The sequence below is a fragment of the Lemur catta genome, chromosome 3 (genome assembly GCF_020740605.2).
Source record: "Lemur catta isolate mLemCat1 chromosome 3, mLemCat1.pri, whole genome shotgun sequence".
Lineage (NCBI taxonomy): Eukaryota > Metazoa > Chordata > Mammalia > Primates > Lemuridae > Lemur > Lemur catta.
Window position 1 is genome coordinate 101,111,072 of NC_059130.1, and position 21,909 is coordinate 101,132,980.

General features: G+C 33.8%; 1 protein-coding gene across 3 annotated transcripts in view; it reads right to left on the minus strand.

Moving 5' to 3' along the window:
- Positions 1-21,909, minus strand: part of ZMYM4 (zinc finger MYM-type containing 4) — a 151,780-nt gene that overhangs the window by 20,522 nt on the left and 109,349 nt on the right. For 2 of the 3 annotated variants that reach the window (XM_045548292.1, XM_045548294.1), the window contains 16 exons: positions 21,517-21,691; positions 21,197-21,409; positions 17,835-17,985; positions 17,239-17,354; positions 16,531-16,806; positions 16,218-16,368; positions 15,234-15,406; positions 14,539-14,689; positions 13,540-13,680; positions 13,169-13,206; positions 11,473-11,617; positions 8,822-8,940; positions 7,946-8,117; positions 5,562-5,615; positions 4,985-5,164; positions 4,458-4,552 (listed from right to left, as the gene is read on the minus strand). In XM_045548292.1, coding sequence (XP_045404248.1) covers positions 4,458-4,552; positions 4,985-5,164; positions 5,562-5,615; positions 7,946-8,117; positions 8,822-8,940; positions 11,473-11,617; positions 13,169-13,206; positions 13,540-13,680; positions 14,539-14,689; positions 15,234-15,406; positions 16,218-16,368; positions 16,531-16,806; positions 17,239-17,354; positions 17,835-17,985; positions 21,197-21,409; positions 21,517-21,691 — 2,350 coding nt within the window. The remainder of the gene's footprint in view (positions 1-4,457; positions 4,553-4,984; positions 5,165-5,561; positions 5,616-7,945; positions 8,118-8,821; positions 8,941-11,472; positions 11,618-13,168; positions 13,207-13,539; positions 13,681-14,538; positions 14,690-15,233; positions 15,407-16,217; positions 16,369-16,530; positions 16,807-17,238; positions 17,355-17,834; positions 17,986-21,196; positions 21,410-21,516; positions 21,692-21,909) is intronic. The other variant, XM_045548293.1, reaches the window with a different exon arrangement.

Sequence of the window (21,909 nt, forward strand, 5' to 3'; positions counted from 1 at the left end):
AAGCCTCAATAAATTCTCTAACTATAATGGGAGTAAATCAGAAACCAATGATGAAAAGATGTCCAAAAAAATTTCCTCCAATATCCTACATTAAACAGTTCTATGGGTCAAAGAAGAAACCATAAATGCAATCAGAAAATATTCTGAACTTTGAAAATGAAAACAAAAGTATACTAAAATTTCTGTGACCGAGCTAAAGTGGTACTTGGAGGGACATTTCCAGTATTAAAATGCTACAAGGAGAAAAAATTTTTTTAAATCTAAAACCTATAATCTAGAAAAAGAAAGCAAATTAAAACCCAAATGAAGGATAAAGAAGGAAATAATTTTTAAAAAGCAAAAATCTATAGAAAATAAGATGGAGAAAAATTAATAAAACAAAAAGTTCTTTTAAAAGATTTTTAAAAGAAGATAAATCTCCAGCTAGAATGATCAGAAAAAAAGGAGAGAAAACACAAATTACCAATAGCTGATCCTGAAGACATTAAAGAGGATAATAAGGGAATACTGTAAGTATCATTATGCCAATAAATTTGCCAACCTAGATGAAATGAACAAATTTCTTGCAAACTTGTTCAAAGGTTACTCTAGAAGAAATAGATAACCTGAATAGCCACAGAACTAGAACTTATGGTTTAAAACCTTCCCACAAAAAACTTCAGACCCAGATGGCTTCACTGTTGAATTCTATCACAGTTAAAGAAATTATACAAATTATATTTCAGAAACTAGAAAAGAAGGAAAATACTAACTTATTTTATGATGTCACCATTACCCTGATACCAAACCAGATAAGGTCATTATAAGTAAACTACAGACAAATACCCCTCTTGAACAGAGACACTTAACACCTTAAAATATCAGCAAACTGAATCTAGCAATATAAAAAAATAATAAATACATCATAAAAAAGTAGGGTTATCCCAATAATCCAAGGTTAATCATTTGGAAATAATCAAAAGGTTTCATCATTTTAATAGACTTAAAAAAGGAAAGCCAGATAATCATCTCAATAATGCAAGAGATCCACCTGACAAAGTTTAATACCCAAACATGATAAAAAAGACTTTCAGCAAATTTTAAGTAAAAGAGAAGTTCCTCAACCTGATAGAGGCCATCTATGAGAAACCTAAAGTAACATCACACCTAATGCTGCAAGACTATACCCTTTTGCCCTAAGATTTGGAACAAGGCAAAAACGACTATTCTCACTACTAACAGTCAACATTGTACCGAAGATCCTAGCTAGTTCAATAAAGCAATAAAAAAAAAAAGAAAAGAAAAAAGAAAAGAAAAGCGATTCAGATTAGAAAGGAAAAAGTAAAATTCCCTTTATTCATAGATATGATTGTCTAGATAGAAAATCCTAAGGATTTTATTTGAGCAAAGTTATAGGACATAAAGTAAATATACAAAAATCACCTGTATTTCTATATACTAATGAGGAACACTGAAAAATGAAATTAGAAAATAACACTATTTACAACAGCATCAAAATATTTTAAATACTTATTAAATAAATTTACCAGAATATAAGGAGGCTTGTAAAATGAACCATATAAAACACTACTGAGAGAAGTTGAAGATGACCTAAATAAAAGGAGAAAGCACCACATTCACAGATTAGATGACTCAAAACTCCTAAGATGTCAATTTTCTGATCTATGGATTCAGGACAGCCCCAATCAAAATTCTAGCAGGCTTTCTTGTAGAAACTAACACACTGATTCTAAAATTTATATGGACATACAAATGACAATTTAGAAAAAGGGGAACAAAGTTGGAGCATTTATCTTATCTTCCTAATTTCAAGGCTCTTGAAAAGTTATAGTAACCAAGACAGTTGGTACTAGTATAAAAATAGACATATAAATCAATGGAACACAAAGGAGAGTTTCTGAAACAGACCCACACATATATGGTTGACTATTACCAAGGTTGCCAATATTATTCAATGGAGAAAGGATAGTCTTTTCCAAGAGCAATGCTGGAACAATTGGATATCCACATGCAAAAAAATGAACCTTGGCCAGGCGCGGTGGCTCACGCCTGTAATCCTAGCTCTGGGAGGTCGAGGCGGGTGGATCGCTCGAGGTCAGGAGTTCGAGACCAGCCTGAGCAAGAGCAAGACCCCGTCTCTACTAAAAATAGAAAGAAATTATCTGGACAACTGAAAATATATATACAAAAAATAAGCCGGGCATGGTGGCTCATGCCTGTAGTCCCAGCTACTCGGGAGGCTGAGGCAGTAGGATCGCTTAAGCCCAGGAGTCTGAGGTTGCTGTGAGCTAGGCTAATGCCCCGGCACTCACTCTAGCCTGGGCAACAGAGCGAGACTCTGTCTCAAAAAAAAAAAAAAAAAAAAAAAAAAACTGAACCTTGACCCTTGCTTCAACTCATACATGAAAATTACCTCAAAATAGATCATAAACATAAAAGCTAAAACTATAAAACTTCTAGAAGAAAATATAAGAGAATAGCTTAGGTACCACAAGTTAGACAATGATTTTTAGACAAGATATTAAAAGACATGATCCATAAAATAAAAAAAAATTGATAAACTTTCTCAAAATTAAAATGTTCTATTCATCAAGAAAATAAAAAAAGAGGTAACAGAATACTCCTTTTTTTAAAATTAGCTCTATTGAGTTAATAATTACATTTAAAAATTTGTATGGACTATAACAAATGTATTTTGCTCTTATCAAGTAAGAATTATTTGATAAAGGAATTATATTGATAGTAAAGAATACTTACAACTCAGTAAGATGAAAACCAACCCAATAAAAAAAATGAAGAAATGTGCAATAGATTTGAACAGACACTTTACCAAAGAAGACACATGAATGGCAAATATGCATATAAAAAGATGCTCAACATCATTAGTCATCAGGGAAACACAACTAAAGCCACAATGAGATACCACTACGCATTCACTAAAATACTTAAAATGAAAAATTAACAATACTAAGTGTTAGCAAAGTCATGGAAGTCATAGAGCAGACAACTTTCATACACTGCTGGTGGGAATGTGAAATGGTACACTTACTTTGGAAAGAAAACTGTTTGGAAAACAGTCTGGCAGCTTTCTTACAAAGTTAAAAATACACATACTATAAAACCTAGCAATCCAACTCCTAGATCTTTTTTCTCAAGAGAAATGAAAACATATGTTCATAATATTTTCAATAAATTTTATTCAAAAAAGCCTCAAACTGGAAACAACCCAAATTTCCATCACCTATTAAACATAAACAGCTGAACAACTGTATCTGTCCATACAATGAGATGCTACTCAGAAATAAAAATGAATCAACTACTGAGACATGAAACAACATGGATGAATCTCAAAAACATTATGCTAAGTCAAAGAACCTAGATCCAGAAGATCACATATTATATGATTCCATTCGTGTGAAATTTTAGAAAAGGCAAAGCAGTACCATTTTGCATCGATCTGCACAACAGATCAGTGGTTGTCAGCAGCTGGAGGGGCAGACCACCAGAGGTCATAAGACAATTTTTTGGTACAATGAAACTGTTCATGTCTGTGGTGGTAGTCACATACTTATTGTATATGTTAGTTGAAGTCCATCAAACCATACACTTAGAACTTATAAATTTTTTTTTTTTTTTGGAGACAGAGTGTCACTTTGTTGCCCGGGCTAGAGCGAGTGCCATGGCGTCAGCCTAGCTCACAGCAACCTCAAACTCCTGGGCTTAAGCGATCCTACTGCCTCAGCCTCCCGAGTAGCTGGGACTACAGGCATGCGCCACCATGCCTGGCTAATTTTTTCTATATATATTTTTAGTTGTCCAGATAATTTATTTCTATTTTTAGTAGAGACGAGGTCTCGCTCAGGCTGGTCTCAAACTCCTGACCTTGAGTGATCCACCCGCCTCGGCCTCCCAGAGTGCTAGGATGACAGGCGTGAGCCACCGCGCCCGGCCAGAACTTATAAATTTTTGAATGTAATTATAACTCAACAGAGCTAATTATTTAATTAAAAAAATAAAGCTAGTATTCTTTCAACTTTGGTATGGGAAAGCGCTGTCAACATGAAAAACAGCCCCATGTCAACTTCACTATTACACTGTACTATATAAAATAGTGCACCTCTGTATTAATAACGTAAAAAGTTAAATTTAGAAACTTTTAAAAAAACGATAAAAAAGGATTACAAAAAGCTTTCTAAAATAAAAAAAAAAACCCTCAATTATTGAAACAAAAGAAAAAGGAAAAGACCCTGTTGAAAGAAATGTTAATAAAAGATAAGGTTCTTGAGTTCAAGAAACAAAAGTAAAATCACAAAAACACAAAGCTGCAAAATAATGTATGGAGCTCCAGCTCCTTGGCTCTGGCTGTTACAGAGTTTTGTAAACAGCAGGAACTATTATAATAAATACTGGTAGAATGAATGAAAAAAAAATTCTAGGAAAATGAAGCTGCTGCTTACTCTTCGTCTGGGCTGGGGGAAGCCATCTCTGTGTCGTCGTCTTGTTCGGGAACGCGCCTGGTTTCCCTGTCCTTTATTAAGTGGGTCAAAGGATTCTATAATAATCAGCAGAAAGCACAATGTGAGGTAAATAACTCACAAGTTTAAATAAAGACTTAGACTGGGGAAGGAAATATCAGGTAATCATCACTATATCTATTATTTTGTTTGTGATAAAGTAAGAATTTCACTTACATACTTATGAAAAACCAAGAATATAGTACTTAAATGAAACTTCATTAACAATCAAGAAAACCAAGAACTTTTGGTTTGATTGGTTATTGTGGAAAAGGTTAAAAAAATTTTTAAAACCAAATTTAACCACTTGTAAGAACAATATAGCACAAAATAACACCTACAAAGGCAGGGACCATTTGTGCCCTAGATTATTACCTCTAACTCATTATAACTGCTTAATAATGTCAATTCAGAGTTGTACCAATCTTATAAAATATGGGACTTTCGGTGGACAGGTACTTTGCACAAACCTGATGGAAAATCTGCTTCCAGATCCTGTTCAGTTTCCCCTTTTGAGAATTGCTTCAATTCTGAATCAGCCTCTTGCACAGCATTTGACTTTAAGGCATAATGATTCAGCTCTTCCTCCCAGCTATGTGGAGTAGATACTGCCTCTGATTCAAGATCACCACTGTATGTACTTCCTTGGTCTGAAATATACAGATAACAAATAAGTCCTGAAAATATGATAGTCTCTCGACATGCTCAGAAACCTTCCTAAATCCCTGAATACCAAAAACTAAGATATAGTTTTTGGACCATTACCTAGGTACACTCAAGAATGAAGTAACTTGCTCATCAGTCTCAGAGAATTGGACTCACATTCTTGGTGAGCATTTTAAAAGCATTATCTCAATCCTTAAAATATTTGAGATAGCTTTTATTACTCTCATTACAAATCAGCACACATCATAGATATTTGACACCCCTTACAAATATAGCTAAAATTATAAATATTAAATCCAAGGGTATCAACACTTTTTGGGTTTGTTTTACTAACAGAGGGTAGTTATTTCTAAGAAACAAAACATATTTACAACTACAAACCTTTTTCAAATATCTTGGTGTCTAGAAAGAGTTCCTGTTCAGAAGTTTGAGACCCTTAAGAGAAAGAAAAGCACATAATAAAACAATTTATAAATATACACAACAAATTACATCTCAAATGAAATGACTGCACTATACACATCAATCATACTACAGAGCTCTAAGTAAACAGACTTCATATGCAGAAAGGACAATTCATTAATAAAATTAGGCATTAATGGTAAATTCACTTAGATCATCACTGTTAACAGTGGCTACACTTTAAGCAGCAGTATGAAAGAAATCATGGCAAAAGAGATATTTACTTTATTTTTAAATCCTTATGCTTTTTATTTATTTGTTTTTTTAAGAGACAAGGTCTCACTATGTTGCCCAAGCTGGCCTTGAACTCCTGGTATTTATTTATTCAAAGATTGACAAATCTGGCCGGGCACAGTGGCTCACGCCTGTAATCCTAGCACTCTGGGAGGCCAAAGCAGGTGGATCGCTCGAGGTCAGGAGTTCGAGACCAGCCTGAGCGAGACCCTGTCTCTACTAAAAATAGAAATAAATTATCTGGACAACTAAAAATATATATAGAAAAAATTAGCCAGTCATGGTGGCGCATGCCTGTAGTCCCAGCTACTCGGGAGGCTGAGGCAGTAGGATCGCTTAAGCCCAGGAGTTTGAGGTTGCTGTGAGCTAGGCTGACACCATGGCACTCACTCTAGCCCGGGCAACAAAGTGAGACTCTGTCTCAAAAAAAAAAAAAAAGATTGACAAATCTGCTTTAAACTGCTTTTCCCTCCAAAATATAATAATCTTTACCACTCCATCAAAAGGCCAGTAGACTTAGAATATAAGTTACATGAACAATCTGCACATGAACTACACAGAACACAGTTCTATCAATTATAAAATACTTTAAACATAAGAACCTCAAGGATTCAAAATAGGAAAAAAAAAAAACTTTACCCAGAAAACACTGCTTCTTTTCCCTAAAATCAGAGAGCCAGATACTCTCAGTTGGAATTCATTTCTCCCTCTTTTGTTTCTAACCCATTTGACTTTATCTATACCACAACGATTATGACTATCTGTCTTGAAACTTAGTTTTGAAAGTTTTTATGTCACTCTATTGTAGACAAAGGCAAAGTCGCAACATTTATACAGAAGGACTTGATAAATGTTAAATATTGATACGAAAGGAGAAACCAACTTAAAATAAGGTTTATCATCAGGAATTGTTTGAATTAAATATAATATTAGAAGTTAGGAAATCAAGCGTAGGAACAACACGTTAAACTTTACATATAAAGGAGTCAGAATTATGAGATTATACAGTAAAGAGCAAATAACACAACAAACAGTAGCATAACAAACTTTTACCAATCTTTCAGAATATGTATGATTGTAAATGTTACTGACAACACAACAGAAAAGCTGATAGCAGTTTTTTTAAATGCTACAATATTCAGGAAATTAGCATTTATTATGCAAAATCAAAAACCCAGTGGCTACCTTTTTAAAATTCACCACCGAATAAAAGAAAAAACTGTCAAGAAAAGAGTAATTTCTTGGCTCATCAGTGATATATGAAAAAGCCTTTGTAAAAATTCACCTACATATTTCAACTATCTTAAACACCATTTTCTCTACCTCTTCCTGTATCCTAAAATCAAGGAAGTGCTAATTAAGGCTAGAAATCTTTCTGGAATATATATTAGTGATTCTGGTTAGTATCATGTACTTTGGAGTCAGACTTGGATTCAAGTTCTGGTTCTATCACTTCCTGACTGCATAATGAGGGCAAGTCTATGTCCTATTTTCCAAATGAGAAACCTGAAGTAAACAGTATCCCACATCTGCCTCATAGGGTTGCTGTGAAGATTAAAGGAGGCAATGCACATAATGCACTTAGGACAATGCCAAGAGTATGGTAAGCACACATATATGTTAACTATTGTTATTATCATTATTCCTCACTAATAGTAGGAGATTTATCTATAGGTTATTTTGAGCCAAATGGTTTTCCATCCTAAGGTTCTATTTACCCTCTACCAGCATGCTGACTGCTATATAATAGGAATTCTTATATGGGGACCATGGCTTTGAATATAGGGATAAAACTGGAAAATGATCATGAAACTTTGATTTTTCCAGTTATTTTTCTGGAATCATTTAACAACTAAAAACTGTGTTAAATACCAATACTTAGTTTATCTTCATAAAAAGGATTAAGAGCTTTCAGAAGTACCAATAAGTTTAATGAACCCCAGAAGCTTGGTATTTAAACACACTGAAGTTTTTAAAAACAACTTGACTTTCTGGTACTTAAAATTACTTGAGTTACCTAAAAATTTGCATGTGCTTTTTCTTTCTTTGCATTTAAAGATTGTACCAACCTCCCTGGGATAGAGTCTTCTCCTTCTCTTCATCTTCTGCAATCATTTCTGCCATCTCAAGGAGATCAGCTTCAAACGGATGCGTGGGAAGCTTTTCCTTAATGTCTTCAATACTCTCAGTGACTTTATCTTCATTATCCATTGAGGATGGAATAAGCATGGGGACAGGCATCTGGAAAGATCAAGGTAGACTGAGAAATTTCTCACGCAATAGGTTTGTTGCCAAAAGCATTATTTGTGAGATGATTTAAGTATTAACATAATAAACAAATTTAAGATATTTTCATTGCTAATGATTAAAACAGTCTTGATAGTTTGTTTTTATAAGATTAGAACCATTTAAATAAAAATTCAGTAAGTGCTTTTCTGGATATTCAACAAAGTATGTCTCTAAATCCTCTAAAAGAATAATTCCATAATACATTTTCCTTTAGTTTTTGTTGTTTTAGCTTATATTTCTCACTTAACATTTTCCCACAACTGTTTCTCTTAAGAATTCAGAACCAGGAAAAAAATAAATTTAAAAAAAAAATCCATTTTTCTTTAAAAACAAGTGAGAATAATATAAATCACAGTATTCTTGTTTTCACTCTTCCTAAAATCCAGGATTCTCACATACATAGTTTCTGATCTTTTTCTATTTGAGTGCTCTTATTGCATATGTAACTTCTTTAAAAAAGCTATACCATGATCTCTGAGAAGGCAGGCTACAAATAATATATATATTCCACATTAAGTAATAATGGCAATATGGTAATAGCCAACCAGAATTAGGAATATTTTACTAACAAGTGAAAAATTTCTTTACAGAGCTATAAAATTTTAGTGGAGGAAAATGCATGTTAAATTAGCCTTAATCTCTAAATGACTACTCACTGGAACTGGAATTCCAAATGGGACCGGAGCATACTGAGTATAAAGATGAAGGGGTATGGGCACAAACACTGGAACGGGAACTGGTACCACAATAATTTGGGGCTGACTTGGAGTGTCTTCTAATTAAAAAAAAAAAAAAAAAAATCACACAAAAAAAGAGGGTTAGAAACATTTTAATAAAATTTCAAAAAAAAAAAGCTTATGGAAATCTATGGTTCAAAGTAAGTGGAACTTATTACATTAATACTAGGATTTCTTACAAAGGAGAAATAACTAAGGTAGCAAAAAAGAGGCTTGAGTACGACTCTGACAAAAAATCAGGTAACATAATAAACGTCAGTGATGTAAGAATAAAATAAATGCAGGATATAATTTGGATGGATGATTGGAAAGGATTGAAACATTAATCTTAGGAGAGGTATGGAAAACTACTAAGATGAACACGTACAATATGGTAAAGAGGAGACTGAATAGGTAGAGGGGCAAATTTTATGAGGCCATAACGCCCATTTTAAAATCATTTGTAGCAGACAGTGAGGAGCTATTGAAGATTTGTTAGCACAGAGTAGAGTGATGAAAATGTCATCAAAAAAGGTTAATTTGGCAGCTATTTTAGCATAGAATAAAAAATATATCAACTGTTAAAGTAGGAAGCAATTACAATATGCAGGGCTAAGATTATGGGGGTCTACTCTAGGTAATGATGTAGGTTATACCTACAAAAAAGAAATATATATAGCAGATGTTCTAAGTATTAAAAAGATAAACAGAATATGGGGGAAAAAAACTTGGGAGAAAGTGGGAAGATGGAGGATTCATTCTATTATTTAACAAATACAGATAGTCCCTGACTTAATGATGGTTTGACTTAAATGATGGTGCAGAAGCGACATGCATTCAGTAGAAATTGTACTTCAGTACAGTATTCAATAAATTACACGAGATAGTCAACACAGTATTATAAAACAGGATTTGTGTTGAATTATTTTGCCCAGCTGTAGGCTCATGTAAGTGTTCTGAGCATGCTTAAAATAAGCTAAGCTATGATGTTCAATAGGTTAGGCATATTAAATGCATTCTCAAGTTGTGATATTTTCAACTTATGATGGGTATACCATCCTAAGTAAAGGAGCATCTGTATCTATAGAGTCCTTTCTATATGCCAGAAAATATGCTAGGTGATTGTAAAATCATTAATGTAGGAGAGAAAAGTAATGCTAGGGACAACAAGAGAAAAGCTGACAATTTGACTAGGGTTAGAGGTGGGAAAATAACATGGAATCAATTTTATCAAAATACAGTGGATGTTAAAAAAATGTTACTTGGTCAGAGATGTCTGATAACTAAACTACATTAATACTAAATAAACTACTATTGACACAACAAAAAGAAAAACTAAGTCATCTATAGCCTTGCTATTTCTATATGGTCCATGGAACAGCAGCACTAACTTTACCTGGGAGCTTGTAAGAAATGTAAAATCTCAGGCCCCACTGAGTAAGAATCTACTTAATAAAATTCCTATTCATGTGCACATCAATGTTTAAGAAGCACTGACCTATAGGATAACACTGCAGATCTAAAAATGAAGGATTTCTTTCTAGTTTAAAAATTCTGCCAGCATGGATACCAGCATGAGGGGGCTACATAGACCCATTCCTTAGTGAAACAGGCAAAGTGAAACTATTTAAAACTATTTTAAAAACCAACCATTGAAATTCTTGGGAAATTGTCCTAAAAGCATACAGAAAATAAAGAAACATTTATTCAAGAAAATTTATTCAAATTTGGTAAGAATAGTGAGAGTCTTGTGACATTTCAGCCACCACCTGCTCCATCCTCCCAGCTCAGCTCAATTTGACAGAAATTCCACTTTGGGTGGCTAGGGCAGGAAGAATGGCCTTCTCTCCCCTTAGCTCCTAATCAAGGGTAACCATATCTCACCAAGAGTGAGTAGGCCACCAGCATGTCATATCCCTTCAAATTCAAAGTTGAAAAGGCTAAATTGCTGATACGTATGCACAAGAGGTAAGGAACTCCCCTCTACCCATCTCCCACCCATTGTATGGAGACTCTACCCCAGGAATGGCAGGCTAAGAATCCTGCGGTCTTGATCACCCTCACCCCAGCCCACTGTAAGGCAGAAGTTCCAAGATAGGAGAGGCAAGCTAAGAACACCAGAGACTACCACCCTGCCCAACATCCAGACATGTGGCTCAGAGATTCTATCTGAGATGCAGTTCATAAGAAAAGAATGCTCTGAAGCTCTCCTCAAAGTAACTGCTTTTATTTGAAACAGAGTGTAGAGTAATTCAAACCTAAGGGCACTCTGGAAAACAATAGAGCCACTTAAGAGCCTGTCCATATAATTACAAAGCTTAGGCTTACCTCATAATATTACACTTGTCATTAATAAGGGAATTAAATGAAGTATTCAGAGTATGGTATCATCAATTAACCTCCTTCTCTTTAACCTAATTTGTTAACTCTCAGATGGGGAAAATACCTAACTCAGGGATGTTATCAGTACTAAATTGGGTAATATATACAAGCAACCAAACACATCACCTAGGAAATAGTGGATACTCAATGTAAGCAAATCCCACATTCCTTTCCACTAAGAAACAAAAAATAAAGATCAAGGAACATACCTGTCTGGCATTCTTTGTTTTGAGTATGTGGTTTGCAAGAGGTGGCTTTAGTCTGTGTGATGGGTTTGCATAATAAAGCTTTGTTCTTCAAAAGCCTTGAAGGTTGGGAAGGTGGCAGTTTCAGGGCATCTGTTTGTGTACTTGCCTAGTAAAATGAAATTAGAAATAAAAGATTTTTAAAATCTTATTAATTATAAGAAATATAATTTAAAAATAAATACCATACTGGAATAATGTGGGAGACATTAACAAGTATTCAACTAAATGTGTGAGAAATACAATATTCTTGAAATATTAATAGCAATGGAGTATTTTAATAACTATGTATTACTCTGAATGCATCTAATTACTATTTATGTTTACCAAGAAAAATGCTATTTGTAGTGTGACATATTGTTTGATCAGTAACAATGTTGGCCGAGTTTAAAATGAAACCCTTGGCTGGATGAGGTGGCTCATGCCTGTAATCCTAGCACTTTGGGAGGCTGAGATGGGAGGATTGCTTGAAGCCAGGAGCTCAAGATCAGTCTGAGCAAGAACGATTCCGTCTCCTCAAAAAATAGAAAACTTAGTTGGGCGTGGTGGTGCACACCTATAGTCCTAGCTACTTGGGAGGCTGAGGCAGGAGGATCGCTTGAGCCCAGGAGTTTGAGGCTGCAGTGAGCTATGATGGCACTCTAGAGCCTGGGCAACAGAGCCTATTCCCCCTTGACCTGCCAAAAATAAATAAACAAAATAAAATGAGAACTCTTACTTCTTTGTTTTTTTAGACAGAGTCTCACTCTTGCCCAGGCTAGAGTGCCATGGCGTCAGCTTTGGCTCATAGAAACCTCAAACTCCTGGGCTCAAGCGATCCTCCTGCTTCAGCTTGCCTAGTAGCTGGGATTACAGGCATGCACCACCATGCCGGGCTAATTTTTTTTTATATATATTATTTTTAGTTGTCCAGCTAATTTCTTTCTATTTTTAGTAGAGACAGGGTCTCACTCTTGATCAGGCTGGTCTCAAACTCCGGACCTCGAGCAATCCTCCCGCCTCGGCCTCCCAGAGTGCTAGGATTACAGGTGTGAGCTACTGCGCCCGGCTGAGAACTCTGACTTCTTGATTAAGTCTTACAGAGAACTTAGTTCCGAGATAACTAGGAATAACAGAATCACTTATGATCATTTAAGTAACTTGAATTAAGATGATGTGAAAATTATCCTAGAGACCAGGAAACATTTTAGAAATGCCACTATTCCAGTCATAAGTTTTTCTCATTATTTACTTTCTTCTTTCAAGAGACAAAGAAGAAAATATTAATGAGTTAAAAAACAAAGGGAGGGGTGGTTTTTAATAATCTGCACTGGGCAGGGGGATAAGTTATATTTTATAAATATTTTATTTATAATCTGAGTTTAGTACAAAACATCCAAAACGGTCTTTTATGCCTAAATTCTGTACAACTTACTTTAATTCTGTACAATTAAAAAAAAAATCTTCAGTAACTACATAAGAGAACAAAATTCACAGCAATTACATACATAACAGATCTATTTAAATAACCAGAAAATCCTATTCCTGAAAAAAGATTAAATGAGTTCATGAAATTTTATATAGTAAAGAATAAAAGTGGGCAAATTAACTCAGACATTCATACTGCATAAAAATGAAAAATAAATACAGTGACAATACCAATAAAAATAATAAAACTTACATCCCCAATGATTTTCGCTGTTACTGTTGGAACTGCACCTTGATATAAATTAAAACATATATTTAGGATATTTTACAATTATTTAAACATTAGCATTAAAAGCTGATTGAGTCCACAAACACAAAGCCTCATATTAAGAACAAGTATTACCTTAATTTAATTCAATGAAAGAGACCAGTAATACTAAAATATGAGAAAAAGAGTACAGAACTTGTGAAAACACTATTCAATGCCCTAGCAGCCTGCAGTGCACCATCAGTCCTATTATGAATGTGTCAAACATAAGAAAATAAAAACTGATGGAAAACAGTTAGAGAACCACTGTACTCAACTCAAAAAGGCTAGCTAAATGCTTTCAAATCAAGCCATACCTTGTAAGACACTGTTAGAATTCACTGTGGGCTGAGCAGCAGGAGCACTTGCCAATGATACCACATTAGCTATAACTGGGGTTGAATCTTTTCTCAGAGATGGAGGCCCTGATGAAGCAGCTTGAGCCATGGAAACACCTGCTGATTAAAATAAACAGAAATAAAGAAACCTCATATAATTTATATGCACACACACAGAAATCAACATCTCATGGAAGTTATGCAATGCTTTCAAGTTTGAGTAATTTCTGCTGGAACAAAAGTTGCTTCAGGATTAACTGGGGTTTTCTATTTTTTTTAATCAGTGAAATTTGAAAGTCTTCCATGTTCTTCATCTTTGTGTAAAAATGCAACAAACAGTCCCACTTAAAAACCAACAAAAAAAATCCCCAAAGGTACAATCCCAATGAAGAACACATGGTAGATTCAATGGACATTTCAACCCTAATGTGCTCCTTAAATCTTGCCTTCATATAGAAAGGATTTTTTAAAGCTTCTGGAATAGGCTCCTGTAGATCTTGCTTCTATTTGTAAAAAGACTATACTTAAAGGTATTGTAGCTTTTAGGATGGTACTAGTTTTATTTTTAAACCATAAAGTTTCTGAGATTAAATGGCCTAACTACACATGTGGTATATTTAAAAGGCTATGTGATTTAGACTTCATGCCCTTTGTTATAAGTAGTCTCTATCTTTTATAAGGAAGCTAATTACACCCAATTACAAAACATTAACTGTTATCCTTTCCCACAAAGTTCTTACAGAGTTTATTTGATTCAATATGCTCAAGAGAAACCTAAAAACTCATTTTTATTTTTACATGGCTTTAATCTTAGGTGTTCAATTAAAAAGGATCTAAATGTTAATGCCATTTGAACAAAAGGAAATTGATGTTTCATAAAATTACTGACAACTGTTTACAGTTTCTGATCTGTAGATCAGTAGTTAGAGTTCCTGGTATTGACAAAAGACTTCGTTCATTACTTAAGTTTAATTTTACCTGCACTGTTTTGTGAAGGTGGGTCACATACACTTTGCTGATTACAGAACATCAAAATACAAAGTAGGTTACAAAAATGTTTCATTTCTCCTCGCCATTTCAAGGACTCATTGAGTTTACCCTGTCGCTTACAACCATCACATTTGGCCATCTGAAAAAGAAAAAGAATATAGTAAAGGAGTGAGAAACAAATTATCTGGGGTCTGACAGAGTAAAAACAGGACACACAAAACAAATGAGGATATTAACTTACAATTTAGATCATAAAATTGAAGGTTGACTATTTTGAAATGGTAAATATTTACTATTAATGATTTTATATTAAATAATTTTTTAAAATCATGTAAATATTATAGGGATCCCAATAAATAGCAATTAAGAAACAAAGTAAGTGAAAATAAGGCCTATCTTCCTCAGACTTCAGAAGACAAATTCATACTATTTAAATAAATTAATAAAATAATTTTAAATATTTTGATGTCTTAAGACTGATATGTCTCCTATAGAAAATCAAAACAGAAGGAATAAGATTTCAAGGACATTAAAGTCTTCCTAAATCTTATATTAATTGCTAGAGTATAAAACAAATACTTAAAAGTTTTAAATCATTAAATTGTCCTTCATACAACATGAAATTAAAAAAGGGAATAATTTATGCCTTAACTTAAAAACCCAGGAATGTGAATTATATTTACCTGATAGAACAAAACTGTGTATTTGGACATGCATTCTTCACAACAGAACTCCTCCACCTTTCCCCCCAAATTGTTCTGTACCAATTTGGGAGATGTCTGTAAACAATAACTGCACATTTTACAGTGATTTCCCCAGTGTTTTACCAACTCATGTTTATAAAGCAATTTGCAACCTAAAAATCAGGAAAGATAAATTTAACATTAGGGAAAAATATTAATTATCTACATCTTTAATTTAAATGACCTAGAACAAAGTTTTTACTCTTGGGTCCTGAGCAATTAGCAGATCAAGAGATTAATTTAGAGGATCAAAACTAGCATTTTTTCTTTTAATGAAATAACACAGGATAGGACAAAGTGGAAAATATTAAACTGCATCACATATAGTAAGTTTATTGTAATCAAACTTTTGTTTTATTTGGGTATGTGAAAATATACTGGGTCACAATGTAAAATGTATTTCTTGTTTTATGCAGTGGTCAAAAGGTTTGAAAGCCACTGGTCTAAAAGGCTAACCTTGTGCAGTTTTAGAGTAAAGCAAAACATTCTAGATGACTGACTAAAATAATCATCTAAATAAAGAAAACAATCTACCTCATACTGATTTGCATATTCACATAATATATATTCAGAAACACAATGGCTGTTTAAAACAATAAAAATACAAACTTAGGATGCTACTATAAGGCATTCCATTTAGAAATAAGTGCAAGTACTTAAAAGATCTTTGAGTTTCCCATCTACCTAATAAATGTTAAATATATCACCTTCTTATGCATTATACTGAGGATCTTTCACTTCATTTTAATATCTGTATAATGTAAAAGACTAGACCAAAAAAGAATGAACTAAATATAAACAAATAAAAAAGGCTTTAGCATGATACATAAAGGATAAAATAATAAACTTACATATTAATACCTTGAATCATCAGCTACTTTTAAAACAACCAACATGCTCAGTAAAATAATCTTCTATCTTTACCTTCACTACAGAATGACTTGTCAGCACCTGAGAATCGCACAGTCTCCTTTACAATTTTCTCAATTTTACAATATTCACACATTGCCATTACATTATTTATTTTCTTATATTCATCAGAACAATTCTTGCCACAGAACTGAAACATTTTACCCTGCAAAGAAATAATCATTAAGTACTAATTAAACTTTTGGTTTGCCTTACGTAAATCCTCATTCCTATTACTTTCAAAACAAATGGCACAATTTTGAGAGAGGAAAAGCTAAAAATAATTTTACAGATACAGTCAAACCCTTTTCATGAACCTATACTTTACCTTATAGTCAAGAAGTTCTGGTTTTGTGGCAAAAAGACGGTTACAGTGTTGACACTTGATTTTCACCACACTTCGTGCAAACCCAACATGCTGGGATTGGGCTGCAAGGCGCTGGAGACCAGCTGCAGCAGAGCTACTGATAGAAGTGGGAGAAACAGCAGAGGTATTGCCTCCTCCTGCTGCCACTGTTGAACCTGTGGGGATGCTTACAATTACTTGGCCCTGAGACAGGGGCACTACTGAAGAATTCATTCCAGTTGGTTTGCTGAATAAATTCTGAAAAACACAAAACAGCAAAAAAAAATCAGTTAAATCATTTGTTCAGACAAATAAGTATCGCGTGCTTATATATACCAAGCACAGTTCTAGGCATGTAAGAACACATGTATGTCTGTGAAATTCCTGCCTTTGAATAACTTTACAACTGAATAGGGGAAGTCTCATTTATGACCAAATAAAATAATTTCACTAATAATCTTTAAAAATAATATCCTCCCAACAGATAATTTGGGTGAGAATAGTACTATTTAATTTTATAGAAGGTAGTTAAATGACATACCTCCAAATATAGGATGAACTAAGAATGCAAGTTTAGTAGAACTAAATAGAAACTCAGACAATCCAGGCACTAGTAAACACCTAATAAGTTTACATTACTATAGTAGGTGTCTTACTGACAGAAGAAGAGGAAGATTTCTGAAGCCATACCTGGAAAGCTACCACACAACTGTAGCTGCAGAAGTTGCGTATACTTCCATCTGACATGGCTAGGTGATACTGAGGGATTGCTGAGGTTTTACAACTGTTACATTGAACTTGTACACCTTAGCAAATCAAAATAAAAACTAATAAGTAATATATACAAATGTACACAAATATATGAGAAATAATTATACAATATACAAAAATTCAAGGGCCGGATTAAGTTGCAGGAACTGAAACTAACCTCAATCATCTCACTCATGTCACATATAGACAAAAACTAACATTAAAAACTTTTTAATTAAAAGTAGTCACAGTCTACCCTGAAACTACAAAATAAATGACTCTTAAATCAGGTGTGGATAAAGAAATACATTAAGAGCCATATGAAATTCCAGTGGTAAGGATTTAATGCATAAATACACTTATAAGTAAATAAGTAATCAAGGGAATAGGTGATATTTTACAACAAAAATCTGAAATATTTTAAATTTGCCTTAAAAAATCAACCAAATTTGGAGAATAATCCATACCACCAAAACAAAGTAATAACCCTAATTTTTTCAATTATTACATTTCATAGTTTATGAAACCAATATTACCTGCAGAAGTAACCATTTTAACTCTGTAAGCAGATAAGCAATTAACAGAACAGAAAAGCTCTGTTTTCCCCAAGCTATTGGTATTTTCAATCATTTCTGCTGAGGATCTCAATGATTTGCAAAGCGCACATGGTGTAATTTTGGCTGATTTCTATTAAGAGAATAAAACAACATTCATTTTTACCAAATTCCTAGTAAAAGCATTAATTCTTTGAAACATTTACATTAAATGCTGTTGAAATATTTTAAATCAGTGTGTTTCAAACTTTCATGATTACAATTCTCAGTGAGAAATAAATTTTACAAAGTGACCCATTAAACACATACTCTGGAGATTTTGCATCTGTGTAATATATATGTATGTAAAACTGAAAAAAGTCTTACAGAGCAATATATATCATGACAACATGTGATACACTTTGGTATTTCCCATTCTATTCTATTTCATTAAAAATTATGCTAGTTATAACCTAGTAATTAATTGGTTATAACCATAGTTTTACAATTTTTTTTTAACATTATTTTTTCTTATTTTAGAGACATGGTCTCACTCTGTTACACACACTGGAGTGAAGTGGCACAATCACAGCTCACTGTAACCTCAAACCCCTGGGCTCAAGGGATATTTCTGCCTTAGCCTCCCAAGTAGTCGGGACTACAGGCATGTGTCACCATACCCAGCTAATTTTTTTACATTTTGTAGAGATGCGGGGGGGCGAGGGGGGGTCTTGCTATGTTGCCAGGCTGGTCATGAACTTCTGGCCTCAGGCAACCCTGCCACCTCGGTCTCCCAAAGTGCTGGGATTACAGGTGTGAGCCACCACACTCTAGTCATAGTTTAATAATTTTTAAAACACAGCAGGGAGTTCATGCCCTTATATTATACTATCCTAAAAATTGGAAGCACTTCCCAAAGGTGCTGCATATAACAATAAAATGTGACTTCAGGGAAACTGATAAACATATTAAAAAGCTAATTGTCAAGTATTCTACCACTAATAATAAATGAGTCCTCTATAGCAATAAAGTGGGAACAAACCATGGATATCACAAGTGTCTAAATATAAGCAAAGAGTCTGTTAAATCTGCACCCAATTAGGGATTCCACAGCAAAAAATGCTAAATATTAATAACATGTCACACATTCAGGATAACTTACAAAGTATGTCTAGCACCAATTAGGAGATTTTAAGATGTCTCCTCCCTCTTAAAGGACAAATTTGTAAGACTTGATATTAACATAGATACATATTAAAGTAAACAACATAGTCCTGAATTCTGGAATGTCTTCTAAATCTCCAACCCCATATCCCTTTCCTCCCTGATAAGGTCTGCAAACATAAACTTCATTTTTAAGACCTAGGTCAAGAGTTATATCTGTAAAGCTTTTGCTGATAGTCTCATCTTTCCCTATCAAGTAGAGCTGACAATGCTTCCTCTATGGCCCACTGTACCAACTAAGACTTTGATCATGGCATCGCTATTTACTTGTTGTATGTCTATTTTCCCAAGAAGACATAAATTGTTTTCCTCCTCAAAACAGGAATTACATCTAATGTTTGAATGAATTATACGTAAGGACGAAAAAAAAGCAGCAGAAATGACCATCTACAATGTGCCAGATTCCATACGAGGTGCTCTCTCATTCGTACTTTATATAACCCTAACACCATCCCAGTGACATGGGTGGTACTACAGCCATTTACACACAGGAAAACTGGGACTCAGGGAGATTAACTGCTTTGCCCCAGGTAAAATCATATTTGAACAGAAAGTCTGGAATCAAATCCAGATCTGCCTTACTTCTAAATTCCAGTTCTTTCTCTACCAAGGTACATATTAATATAATATATGAGAAACTTAATAGGTTTGGGCTAAATTAAAAGTAAGTAATGACTTGGCTGGGCACAGTGGCTCATGCCTATAATCTCAGCATTTTGGGATACCAAGGCAGGAGGATCGCTTGAGCCCAGGAGTTCCAGACCAGCCTGGTCAATATAGAGAGACACCGTATCTACGAAAAACATTTTTTAAAAATTAGCCAGGCATGGTGATGTATGCCTATAGTCTCAGCTACTTGGAAGGCTGAGGCAGGAAGATTGCCTGAGCCCAGGAGTTTGAGGTTGCAGTGAACTATGATAATGCCACTGCACTCTAGCCCAGGCAATACAGTAAGACCCTATTCTCAAAAAAAAAGGAAAAAAAGTAATGAAAAAGTTTAAAATTAAGATGCTTCATCCTATTTCTCCTCATTTTGTGGACTATGAATCATCTTTCAATGAACTGAATCCAAGTAACTTTTAGTACCTGATACAATATCATGAAGATACTGGGATTTTTTTTCCCTATGAGAGCACAAATAAGGAATAAACAGTAAAGCTAAGACCTTTTAATGTGCTTTTACATTAAGAAGAAATAAACTGAAATATTATATAATGTTGAAATGCCAAAATTACTATAAAGTTTTAAGAACAATTTATTAGAAAATTTCCAATTGACAGTATTAAATTCACCAATTTTGGTGGACTGTATAAAAATACACTATTTCATATAACTGACTATGTTTTATGGTCAAGTTTTTTTTTCTTTTTAAAAAAATAAAAATAAAAATCCACTATTCTAAGAAAAAGAATGATCAGAAAATGCACTGAAACAGGGAACCATTGTAAAATTAAAAACGCAAAAAGTTTTTACCATTCCTTTAGGTTTATCAATTTTAAAACATTTGATCAAAATTTACTAACAAAACATATATCTAATACACACAAAACTATATAAAAGATATTTATTGTACAGCGTTCATTCAGTTCATCCTCTGTGAACCTCATTAATTCACCAAATAATAATACAACTCACATCTATTTTCTCCTATTTCATGAAGACAAGGAAAAACCTGTTACTATAACAATTAATGTTAGGATTTTGATTTTCTGGCTTGCAACTTTAATTATGTGGATCCAATTTCAAGAATACATATGCAACTTGGACCTTTCTATGTCAAATAAAAAGCATATATGCAAATCAAAATGTTATTGCAAAGATTAGAAGGCTACACATCAGAAGAAAAGGACTATCTCTGAGAGATACACTGCTACTGTTTTGAATTTGCAATGTTATTCAAAAATATAAATCACATTTGAAATAAAGAATCCATGTATTTCAAATGCATGAAAACTGCTACTTATAGAACTCTATAAAAGTACTTGACACACACTCACACATTCACATGACAAATACGATTTATATGTAAAGAGTATGAGTTAAGCAAATAAGCAATTATGAAAAAACGTTTTCATAAATCATTCCCACTAAAAAATTTAGACCCCCCTGAAATGAACAAAGGATTAAATATGGTCATGTACCTGCTTGTATGCTGTGATACACGTTGAACTACAAAACTTCTTAGACTGTCCCTCTATCTGAAGCATGTGGCATTGTCCCGAACCACTGTAACAATAACCCCCACAGTTCTCACAACAGTTCATGGTGAGGTTGTTAGCAGAACGAAACTTAGAGAAGCAGGCATCACTGCAAAGTTTATGTACCACATTCTGGTAATTAACTTCATGTCTAATCTAGGATTAAAAAACAACACAGAAACAACAAGCAGAGAACATCAAAAGCTGTATTTTAAGCATAAACATTAGATTCCTCCCCACAATAAAGTAAAAAGGTAACTTACAACAGCATTCTTCTGACACATGCTGCATTTGGTTGAAATACTATTCGTATTTATGGTAACAATAGGTTTTTTTTTCAGTTCGTACGTTGACAAACATGACTGACTGCAAAAATCTTTACTAGTGGTAGTATTTTCAAACTGGGCACTGATCACATCCTTTGGATTTAAAATGTCTCTAAAAATAAGAACAATGATAAAATAAGACACAGTGTAATTCATTTCTTACCTTTTTGTGAGCTAAAATAACCAAAGAAAACAAAGGTGATAACGCTGTAGGGAAAAGGCACTGAAATTTAAATCTAAAAACCTGAGTTTTCTTGGATATGCTTGTAAGTTGCTTTGATCCTTAGGCTCTTTTCTATAAAATGGAATTAATATACCACCTACTTCTTA